The sequence below is a fragment of the Miscanthus floridulus genome, chromosome 10, assembly GCF_019320115.1.
Source record: "Miscanthus floridulus cultivar M001 chromosome 10, ASM1932011v1, whole genome shotgun sequence".
Taxonomy (NCBI): domain Eukaryota; kingdom Viridiplantae; phylum Streptophyta; class Magnoliopsida; order Poales; family Poaceae; genus Miscanthus; species Miscanthus floridulus.
In genome coordinates, this window is record NC_089589.1 from 26,738,954 (window position 1) to 26,750,959 (window position 12,006).

A 12,006-nucleotide genomic window follows, 5' to 3' on the forward strand; every position below is an offset into this window, starting at 1 on the left:
GAGACGGAGCCCGCGGCGTCGAGGTCGGGCGAGACGGAGCGCGCGGCCTTGGGCAAGACCCCCGCGGCCTCGAGGTCAGGCGAGGCGGAGCCCGTGGCCTTGGGGTCGGGCGAGACTTTTTAATTCGTCTTGTTCCATCCGGGGAAGTCAGCGTGGGCGCTAACTTCTTTGCTTTGGGTATCCCTAATATCGATACCATGGGGGAGGCCGACGCCATGTTCCCGACCCGGGGCATCCCGTGATGCGGTCGGATGCGGGCTTCATCGAGCTACCGGTGGGGTTAGTATTTTGGGACTCCATCGCACTGCTGCCAGAGCATGCGGCCGTGAGGGCGGCAAATCATGCCACGGATGAACAATGGAAGAAGAAGGATGACGAGGAGAAGAAACGGTGGTTGAAGCAGCGAGCGAAGCTGCAGCGAGCGAAGCTACAGCGAGGGAAGCGGCATCAAGGCTCGTTCGAAGAAGAGGAGGAGGAAGAAGAGGAGGAGGAGGATGATGGCTCCATGTAACCCATCCCGTGGGATGATCTAGCCACCAGGGATGAGGACCCGCCTTCACCGTAGGCAAGGCCCTTCCCGTGGCATGTCGCGAGGCAGGAGGGGGAGGATGCGCCCTCAGAGCCGGCGGAGACGAACCACCCCGCCGCATCCGAACCTTCGACGGCGGCCTAAGAACCGGTGGAGCCAGGCCGCCTTGTCTCGCCTAGGCCTTCGATGGCGGCCTTGGAGCCAGCGGAAACAAGTCACCCACTCCGTTCGAGCCCTTGACGATGCCTGCAGAGGCGATGGGAGGCAGCCATTTTGATTCGTCCGAGCCCTCCGAGCCGAGGGAGGGCTCGAAGCGGCAACGTGCCGACGAGGAGTAGCCAGGGTCGGGCTCATGCATAATTTTTGTCATCCTTTTATCCTAACGAATTTCTACCATGAACTGACCGACATGTCCCTTGCAGCGTCGGAGGATGTGGGACTCTCACGTGGCTCGCTCCGAAAAAGATCCTCCTTGGGAAAATGCGCCAGGAGCCGGCTAGCGCCGTGTCGGTGGTGGCCACGGCGTCGACCGAGGAGGCACAGCTGATGGCTACATCGGGGGAGGGCGCCCGTGGCGGGCGTGGCGCGACCGATCGTGTCCTCAACGTTGTAGGTGGAGGCTGCGCGGCCAGAGCCGTTGTCCATGTAGGTGGCCGTGTCCGCGGCGGGGTAGACAGAAGGGGGTGCACCTGAGTCATCCTTCATGGATGTGGCGACAGGGAAGGCATCTGTGTCCACGTCACTCGCCCCCTCCATCGCCAGAGGAGCCGCTCTAGAGGAGCTGCCACCACCAGAGAGGTCGGCGTCGCTTGAGGTCGGCGCGAAGACGTCTCAGTCTCTAGTCCGGGTGGCTGCCCTTGATGAAGCGGCAGAGGAGAGGGAATGGGGGAGCGTCCACACGGAGATTGGGGACATGGTTCGTGCCCTGACCACCATGCTGAGCTCGATGCGCGACATTGTCGTCCTGGTTGGCCAGGTATGATATGACCTTGTTTCTGACCCTTATGTTCTCCTTCCGTGCCTCTAAGTCTTGTCTTCTTCATAGATCCTTATGGCCCGTAGCTGGGAGAAGTCCTAGTTTCTTGCTGAGGAGACGCAGCGGAGTGAGGGGCTGGCTGCACAGCTCGCTGTCGCCCGTCAGGAGGTGGCCGAGCTTGCCCCTACCGCCCGGGAGGTGGCCGACCTCTGAGTCAGGGAGAAGGATGCCCACGACAATGCCCATGAGGCCGAGGAGAAGCTCGCGGCCCTGATCGAGAGGGCACGCACGAACATCGTGGAGGCTGAATGGCTACGGAAGGAGCGAGATGATTTGCTCCAGGTCATGGAGGAGCTATGCACGGGGACTGAGCTGGCTCACCAGGAGCGCACCGTCGCTCAGCAGCGGATCGGCCACCTAGAGAATGAGCTTCGAAGGGAGAGGGACCTGAAGGTTGTAGCCGAGGGCGTGTCCATCGAGCTTGCCACTAAGGTTGGGTAGCGCCAAGAAGAGGTCTAGTGCCTAGAGGCTGAGGTGACCCGGCAGCGCGATGAGGTGCGCAAGCTTCAGGCAGATGTGGATGGAAAGTCCCCGGTTTCCCTTGTTGTCTTTCTTCCTAGAATCCGTGGTAAGCCTTTTGACACGGTCGGTACGTGACTTGGGTAGGTCTCGATGACAAGCTTAGGGCAGAGGTGGTGAAGAGCCATGACCTGAAGAAGGAGCTCGGCAAGGTGAAGGGCACCCTCCAGAAGGAGAGCAATGAATATGACAACCTGTGCGTCGCCGTCCAGTTGGTCTACGATGAGCTCAAGCTAGCCCCAGAGTAGGAGACATGCTCACTCGTCATTCATGCTATCCAGATCACGGACTAGGCATGTGATATGGCAAGGAGCGTGCTTCGCTTTGGTGTTCATCGATCGTTCGGAATCGCCCATTCTCATTACGAGAACATAGATCTAGTGACGATGAGCCAAGGCTTCACTCCCATCTATACCGACACTGAGCTAGATGACATCGAGAAGGAGGTGCCCCCCTAGTGTATGACCTTTTCGCCAAGATAGAGGATGAGATCATCCCACTGAGGGTCTAGTTTAGTCAGATAGGTCCGGTGGTGCACTTGTAATAAGCGGACAACTTCCGACCCTTCTATTTTGTCTAAACAAGCTTGTTTTTACGTTTGAACAAATTTGTTCTTTCTCCCTTTTTATGTGTAAAAGGGGTTAATGTGTTCTGACCTTCCTGTTGTTAAGACCATAGAGCTCGAGGTGTGGGCGGGAAACTCTAGTAACACTGGTAAGCAAGAGTGTTGTAGCCGCTGGGGCATAGGTTTCTTACAGTCCGACTAGTTTTTCTTTGGCGTTTGTTTCCGCAAAACCTTGCCTCTAGTTCTTTAACATGAGAAAGGGTCAGGCACGGCGACTGTTTCAGAAAGGGTATATGTATACCCTTATCAGCCCTCGAGTGAGACCTGACCCCTTGCCATTGCTGGGGTCGGGCTTCACTAAAGATTGATGAGACGATAGCAAAACTGGTAGGGGAAAGCATTTTTTTGTTTTAGAAACATTATTCTTAGTTTTTGTGCGTATCCCCTCCCTAGGATCCAAGCCATCATTCTACGACCATGTGTTTGGTCTTCTTGTGAGTCCAACTTCCCTCGGGCCCCCGTGCATTGTAGGGGTCCAGTCGAGGGGTCAGCTCATCTTTGTGATTGTCACCCCGTCTGCGGTTTTCGCAACCGGAGGGATTGAGCTAACGTCACTTACCTCGATGGCTCGAGTGTCGCGCTCGGTGAGCTCGCTAACGGGCATGTCCGAGTGGAATCTAGGTCCGTCGTTCGTAATGGGGTCGGCATAGCCCTCATGTGGCATTCCACTGCTCCTTAACCCGCCTCCCGGCAGATGCCTAAGTTGTTCTGAAGATCGATTCAGGTGGCCCACGGGCCTCTCCTCGATGGAGATTCTGTGGGCAAGGCTCGAGGTTAGGATCAAACGAGAAGGTCGAGATGACCCTGTCCGCTTTTGAGCAGGTCAGGCAAAGGCCGCTGGAGCTCATCTACGTTTTCTCCCCTAGCTCTGTTTGACGCGAGGCAGCCTCGATCCCTTTGTGGGTCGGCCTTCGAACCCCGGTCGGTTGTCGCTCATGTTGAATGAGATGACTGTTGCTTTGTGTCACGACATGAAGCGTTGTGATGCAATAATTGTATATGTGATGCTTGGATGTATGAGAATGGATGAAATGAATGCTCATGCACTGGAAAAGTAAAATGGGGGTTGGTAAAGTTACTTTGATAGCTCGAGTGATGGGTTCGGGGAGCTCTTATCAGATATGTTCGAGTAGAATCCGGGTTCATCTTTCATGACGGAGTCAGCATAACCCACATGGGGCATCCTACTGCTCCTTACCCATCTCTCGATAACGGCCTGAGCCATCTGATCGACTTAGGTGACCCGCTGGCATAGGACTTACCTCGATGGCTCGAGTGACGGGTTCGGGGAGCTCTTACCGGATATGTCCGAGTGGAATTCAGGTCCGCTGTTCATGACGGAGTCAGCATAACCCGCATGGGGCATTCTACTGCTCCTTACCCATCTTTCGATAGTGGCCCGAGCCGTTCGATCGACTTGGGTGACCCGCTGGCATAGGACTTACCTACGGAGATAGAGGATGAGATCACCCCCAAGAAATTAGTTAGGTAGATAAGCCAGGCGGCGAGCACATAATAAGTGGACAAGCTTTTAAATTTTGTTATGGCCAAACAGAGTTTTAGCCCTTCTCCCCTTTTTGTATAAAAAAGGTAATGTGTTTGACCCTTTTTGTTGTTAAGGCTGTAAAGCTCGGGGTGCAGGTGAACAAACTCTTATCACGCTGGTGAGCAAAAATGCCATAGCCATTGGGGGGTAGGTTTCTTGTAGTCCGACAAGTTTTACTCAGCGTTCATTTTTGTAACCCTTGCTTCTAGATCTTATCGTGAGACAGGGTCGGGCACAGAGAATGTTTGCCAGGTGGATATACTCTTAAATGCGTCCCGACTCTTTCCACAATTAAGGCTTAAGAAGCTTGGGGTATGGAAAAAACTCTGATCACACTAATGAGAAAAAACATCATAGCCACTGGGGCGTATGTTTCTTGCAATCCGACCAGTTTTACTCAGCGTTTGTTTGCTCGACCCTCGCTTCTAGGTCTTAACGTGAGAAAGAGTCATGCATAGAGAATGTCTACTGGATAGATATACTCTTATCAGCCCCCGAGTGAGGCCCGACCCCCTGCTGTTGCTGGGGTCGGGTGTCAGTAAAGATCGAGGAGTTGATAGCGAAACTGATAAGAGAAAGCATACGTAAATTAAGGATAAAAGCAACATAGATGTTTGATGTTCCAGGCATTGATGAAGACTTTGCCATCGATGGTCCTGAGCTTGTAGGTGCCTGATCGGAGCACTTCTACAATGACATATGGTCCCTCCCATGGTGGAGAGAGCTTGTGGTGGTTCTTGTTGCTCTGGACGAGGTGGAGCACCAGGTCCCCGACGTTGAAGGCCCGACCCCGCACTCAACAGCTGTGGTACTAGCGCCACGCTTGCTGGTACTTGCCTAAGCGAAGAAGGGCAACATTGCGCGCTTCATCTAGTTGGTCCATGGCATCCTCGAGGGACGCCTCGGCTCCCTGTTCGTCATACGCCCTAACCCTCGGTGCTTCATAATCGAGGTCGTCCTTAGGCTCCAGAGCACCATAGAACCGTAGACCACGAAGAATGGCGTGTAGCCGGTGGCCCGACTAGAGGTCGTCCTCAGGCTCCAGAGCACCACGGGAAGCTCCGTGACCCATCGATGGCCAAACTTGTTCAACCGGTTGAAGATCCTAGGCTTGAGCCTTGTAGGACCATGCTGTTTGTGCACTCGACCTGCCCGTTCATGCGGGGGTGTGCCACGACGGCCCAATCAACGCGGATGTTGTATTCATCGCAGAATCGGAGGAACTTCTTCTCGGTGAATTGCGTGTCGTTGTCCGTGATGATGGAGTTTAGGACCCTAAAGCGATGGATGATGTCAAGGAAGAACAGCACGGCTTGCTCAGACTTGATCGTGGAGATCGGACGAGCTTCTATACACTTTGTAAACTTGTCTACGACGACAAGCAAGTGCGTATAGCCCTCGGGTGCCCTCTTGAGAGGTCTGACCAGATCAAGCCCCTAGACCATGAACGGCCACGTGATGGGGATCGTTTGGAGTGCTTGGGCTAGTAGGTGGGTCTACCGAGCATAGTATTGACACTCTTGATAGGTGCGCACAATCTGTTCAGCATCGGCTACTACGGTCGGCCAGTAGAAGCCTTGTTGGAATGCGTTTCTGACTAGGGTCCTAGGTGTGGCATGGTGCTCGTAGGCCCTACCATGGATATCACTCATCAACTACTTCCCTCATTCAATGGGGATGTAGCGTTGTAGGATCCCGGTGTGGCTTCGCCTATAGAGCTTGCCCTCAATAAGGACAAAGGACTTGGCACGACGCGTGAGCCGCCGAGCCTCTGTTTTGTCTGTTGGCAGCGCCTCACAGAGGAGGTAGTCGAGGTAAGGCATCCTCCAGTCGGCTAGAGGGTCAGATGGAGCCACCGGCTGGTTAGCTCTCGAGCCTAGGGAAGGCGGCGCGTCATTGGTCTGTTCTGTCTCCTAGTAGCGGACTAAGGGCTTGTACTGATCACTGGCAAAGACGCCTGTCGGAACTGGCTCTAGGCCGGACGTTGTTTTTGCTAGTGCGTCGGCCACCTCGTTGAGATGCCTCAGGATATGATTGAGCTCGATACCATCGAACTTGTCCTCTAGCTGGTGGACTTCTCGACAATATGCAGCCATCTTGGCGTTGTGGCAGCTTGATTCCTTCATGACTTGGTCGATGACCAGCTGGGAGTCGCCTCGGACGTCGAGCCATCGGATACCCAACTCGATGGCAATGCGTAGGCCGTTGATGAGTGCCTCATACTCGGCCACATTGTTGGAGGAGGGAAAATGGATGCGAACCATGTACCTCATGCGTACCTCGAGGGGCAAAATGAAGACCAGCCCTGCGTCGGCGCCTTTCTTCATCAGCAATCCATCAAAGTACATTGTCCAGTACTCTTGGTCGATGACTGCTGGTGGCATTTGGACCTCGGTCCATTCTGCAATGAAATCAGCCAGCACTTGGGACTTGATGGCTGCCTGAGGGGCATATGAAATGCCTTGACCCATTAGCTCGAGTGCCCACTTCATGATTCTTCCTGTGGCATCCCGGTTTTCGATGACCTCTCCGAGAGGGAAGGACGTCACAACCGTCACTGGATGCGATTAAAAGTAGTGACGCAACTTCCTCTTAGCGATAAGGATGGCATATAGGAGTTTCTAGATTGGGGGTAGTGAGTCTTAGAATCGGACAAGACCTCGCTAATGAAGTACATGGGACGCTGCACTTTGAGGGCATGTCCCTCTTCTTCTCGCTCTACCACTAGGGCGGCGCTGACCACTTGTGTGGTGGCCGCAATATAGAGCAGAAGTGGTTCCCCGTTGGTCAGAGGGACTAGGATTAGGGCCTTCATCAGGAGTTGCCTAACCTTGTTAAGTGCCTCCTAGGCCTTGGGCATCCATTTGAAACGGTCGACCTTCTTCAGAAGCCAATAGAGGGGGAGACCTCATTCATCGAGGCGCGAGATAAAGCGTCTGAGCGCTACGAGGCACCCCGTAACTTGTTGTACCTCCTTTATGTTCTGAATCAGGCCCATTCTCGTGATGGCTGAGATCTTCTCTGAGATGGCTTTGATACCACGCTCGGAGACGATAAAACCCAGTAGCATACCCCTTGGAACACCGAAAATGCACTTCTCGGGGTTGAGCTTAATGTCGTTTGCTCAGAGTTTCACGAAGGTCTCCTCTAGGTCGGCCACGACCTGGTCAGACCATTTGGACTTGACCACGATGTCATCTATGTAGGCCTCAACAGTTCACCCGATGAGATTCCCTAAACACTTGAGCATGCAGCGTTGGTACGTAGCCCCCACATTCTTTAGACCGAACGGCATTGTGATGTAGCAGAATGATCCAAACAGGGTGATGAAAGACGTCGCGAGCTGGTCAGACTCTTTCATCGTGATTTAATAGTACTTGGAGTACGCATCAAGGAAGCAAAGGATTTCGCACCCCGATGTCGAGTCGACTACTTGGTCTATGCGTGGCAAAAGAAACGGATCCTTTGGACACGCTTTGTTGAGACCCGTGTAGTCAACACACATTCTCCATTTCCTACTCTTTTTTCGTACAAGAATGGGATTGGCTAACCACTCAGGGTGGTATACTTCCTTGATGAACCCGGCCGCCAAAAGCTTCACAATCTCTTCGCTGATCACCCTGTGTTTCTCCTTGTCAAAGCGACGTAGGCGCTGCTTTACCGGCTTGGAGCCTGGCCTAATCTTCAAGGCGTGCTCGGCGACTTCTCTCGGAATGCCTGGCATGTCCGAAGGTCTCCACGCAAAGATGTCTCTGTTGGCACGGAGGAAGTCGGCGAGCGTGCTTTCCTATTTGGAGGAAAGCATGGTACCAATACGCACCACTTTGCCCTTGGGGTCGCTGGGGTCTATGAGGTCCTCCTTGGTGCCCTTTACTAGCTCGAAAGACCCGGCCGACCGCTTGGGGTTGGGTGCTTCTTTGACAACCACCACCCTGATGGCCGCAAGCTCTTTGGAGGTGACAATTGCTATGGCATGTTCACAGCACTCGACCTCGCACTCATAGGCACGCTAGAAGGAGGTGCCGATGGTGATGACCCCGCATGGACCCGACATCTTCAACTTTAGATAGGTGTAGTTGGGGACAACCATGAACTTTGCGTAGCATAGACGTCCTAGGATGACATGGTAGGTTCCATGGAACCCAACCACCTTGAAGGTAAGGGTCTCCATCCTGTAATTGGTCGAATCCCCGAAGGTGATGGGCAGATCGATCTGCCCAAGTGGCATGGCCTGCTTTCCTGGCACGACGTCATGGAAAGGCACCCTAGTCAGCCGGATGCGTGCTCGGTCGAGGCCCATGGCGTCGAGCGTTTTAGTGTACATGATGTTGAGGCCGCTGCCTCCATCCATTAGCACCTTGGTGAGTCACTTCGTGTCGATGATCGGGTCAACCACGAACGGATATCTTCCTAGCTGTGGGACGCTTTTTGGGTGGTTGGTCCGATCAAAGGTTATGGCGAACTCCGACCATTGGAGGAAGGTAGGTGTGGCCAGCTTGGCTGTATAGACCTCGCGGCACGCAAGCTTCTGGCGACACTTGGAGTCATAGGCTGCCGACCCTTTGAATATCATGAGGCAGCCATCCAGCATCGGAAAGCCGCCATCCTTCCCCTCAGCGTCATCTACGGTCGGCTTGGGCTCCTTCCTATGCCCCCCCTTGTTGGAGCCTCTAGACAAGAACCGCTTCATAAGGACGTAGTCCTTATATAGGTGCTTGACGGGGAAAGCATGGTTCGGGCATGGCCCTTCGAGCAGCTTCTCAAAGTGGTCCGAGGTACCCTTGGCAGGCTTCCGACCCTCCTTGCGGTCGGCGGTGGCCATGAGCGAGCCCTCACGCCGCTGCTTATTCTTCTTCTTGTTGGGACGATTGGAGGTGCCTTCGCCTTCGCCTACATCCTCATCCCGCTTTGCCTTGCCTTTGAGGCGGTCGAAAATTGCCCCGACCGCCTCTTCGCCCGAGGCGTGGCTACTGGTGATGTCGAGGAGCTCCTTACGTCCTAGCTTATGAACCAGGGACTCACAGGTGGTCCCAGATAGGAAAGCTCCTATGACATCGGCATCGGTGACGTTGGGCAGCTTGTTGCACTATCGGTGACGTTGGGCGTCGGTGACGTTGCGGATAATAAAATCATCATTATCCGCTCCACTGGCTTGGCAAGCAAGCCAATAATCCTTGAGCCACATTCTGGGGTTCGTTTCTCTAGAGTATTTTGGGATGTTGGTCGGCGGTCGGTACCGCGGTGGGAAGACGGCGTTGAGGATGTGTCGGCCAAAGGCTTGAGGTCCCGGCAAGTCAGGGTTCGGGCTTCGGTCCTCGCCCCTGTCGTAGCGTCTGCCATGATGAGGGTGGTAGCCGTGGCTAGCCTCCTCCCTTGCATCACCACAGGTACGCCTGCGGGCGTCGCGCTTGTCACCGTGGAGGCCGAGACACTCATGCACCGGGACCACAACATGTGGCCTGCCATCTTGCTGCGTTTGGTGGACTGACACGTCCCTGTTGGGTCGCTCTAAGGGCGTGCGCTAGCTGGCATCGAGCTCGCGTCGTTGGGACAGCGAGCTCTCAACCTGCTGGGCCACCGCACGCTCTCGCTATGGGCCCGTCGGTCCTCAGGTGTCGTGGGCCTCGGAAGCCCCCGGAGCAAGGCCACCGCAGCAGCGATGTTCTGGCTTGCCTGGGTGAAGTGTGGGAGGGATTCATCATCCTCGATGATCCTTCGATTCATGTCACGGGCCATGGCGCGCGCGCCCACCGTCTCCATGGCGCTTGATCTCTCGCTCGAGCTCCGCACGTTCTTGCTCGAGCTAGAGTCGTGCTTTCTCGATCTCTTGGTGCCGGGCCCTCAGCTACTCTACCCGTAGGCGAGGTGGGGCCCCTGCATCCCCCTCGACCTCGTCGTCGAGGTCATTTGTTGGGGTAGCCTCTCCCTCATGGATGCTTTCAACATATCCCTCGAGGGAACCTGCCATGAAACATTCACGCGAGGGGTGATGGCTCCCCCTGTTGGAGTCATAGTCGGAGGGCGACTCCGATTCTCCCGCGAGGAGGTCATGTAAAGATTCCATGACATATTCGGTCATCCCCACGAACACATCGTTCGTAGGGGATGAGGGCGTGCGTTGCGCCGCGAGGTGGCCAACAGTCTCCGTGGCGTTGCGTAGACCGAACAGGAGCGCTGTTGGGGCGCTCCGGATGAGGAATTCTAGGGAGAGCGGCTCTCCTCCAGCAAGCTACGTCATGACATTGGCGAACGAGAACGTGATGCGACCCAGGTCCTCCTAGGACGGTCGGCGTCCTAGGAAGACGCCGAGCTAGAGCTCTAGTCTGCCGTAATCGAAGCCGAGGAGCTAGTCGCTCTCGGGGGCGCGGGCCTCCGATGCGTGCATCTGCAGCTCCTCAAGTGCCTCGGCGATCGTGTCAAGGTTGGCGGAGTGGAGAGGTTGGACGTTGGCGGGAACCTACGCCAACTCTCTCTCCATCGTAACGACGAAGTCCAGGTTCCCGAAGCGCACGTGCGCGCCCAGGACCCTGCTGACACCGTGACTAGCCATCCGAGGCCTGATGTGGATGTCGAGACGCGCAAAAAGCCCCTTCCTGGCGCGCCATCTGTCGGTGTTTTCGGACCACCGACGAGTAAATTTGTATTTATGCGTCTGGCTCGGATGGCGTGTTCGGAGGACACAAGGGTTTATACTGGTTCGGGCGGAATATTTCTACGTCCAGTTTGCTGCTGCTCGTGTTACCGACACTTGGTTTGTAGTAGGGGTTATAGACAAGCGAGAGATGGAAAGGATCCCAAGTCTCTGGTGAAAGTAGTGAACAGGTGCCGAGAGCTCGATCGCTGCTCAGCCGTGTGCTCGTGTTGTGCTCTTGTGTTTTTATCTCGTGGTTTGGTCTCGTGCGGATCTGGATCCCCCTTCATGGGGCGCCCTACTTCCTCTTTTATAAGTGAAGGGAAAGCGCGGGTTACAGCAGAGGAAAAGGAGAAGAACTAGGGAGAGAAGAAGGCTTTCAGGATCACCGGGTCCTTCTTCTCCTTCATGCGGGTCCCGTCGATCCTGTAGATGTCAATAGGGACGACTCCACGTCGCGGCCATGTTCGTCACTGGCGCCATGCGCAGGCGTCATCTGCTGGTCATGGCGTTCCATTCCGTCCTAGCGGACGTCGTGGTGAACTGGCGCGCCTGTCAGCATTCGTATGAGGGTTAGACAGAACAACACTGGCACGCCCGACGCTGTTCTTGATGTGAATCCTCAGGTATGGCCCGTCATGACCACGGGTTACATCGAGGCGTGCCAGTCTCTTCCCTGGTGTCAGAGTTTTGACCTAGGCCCATACGCTTGGACCTGGAGTGATTGGCGGCGGTATGGGTCCCCATCGGGCAAGACGGAGCTCGCGGCCTTGGGGTCGGGCGAGACAGAGTATGAACCCAAGGGGTCGGGCGAGACGGAGCATGAACCCAAGGGGTCGGTCGAGACAGAGCCCGTGGCCTCGGGGTCGGACGAGATAGAGGCCGCGGCCTTGGTGTCGGGCGAGACGGTGCACGAACCCAAGGGGTTGGGCGAGACAGAGCACGAACCTAAGGGGTCGGGTGAGACGGAGCCTACGGCCTTGGGGTCGGGCGAGACGGGGCACGAACCCAAGGGGTCGGGCAAGACGAAAACCGCATCCTCGAGGTCGGGCGAGACGGAGCCCACGGCCTTGGGCAAGACCCCCGCGGCCTTGAGGTCGGACGAGACAAAGCCCGCGGC

General features: G+C 55.6%; 1 protein-coding gene across 1 annotated transcript; it reads right to left on the reverse strand.

Annotated features, from left to right (window-relative positions):
• Positions 1–8,264: 8,264 nt before the first annotated feature.
• On the reverse strand, positions 8,265–8,606 carry LOC136488281 (uncharacterized). Its single transcript, XM_066485269.1, has one exon. It carries the CDS (start codon positions 8,604–8,606, stop codon positions 8,265–8,267), a length of 342 nt encoding a protein of 113 aa, XP_066341366.1.
• Positions 8,607–12,006: the final 3,400 nt, after the last annotated feature.

Bases quoted from the DNA above. Each gene is read 5' to 3' on its own strand.
- LOC136488281 (XM_066485269.1), bottom strand. From the start codon at position 8,606: ATGGATGGAGGCAGCGGCCTCAACATCATGTACACTAAAACGCTCGAC.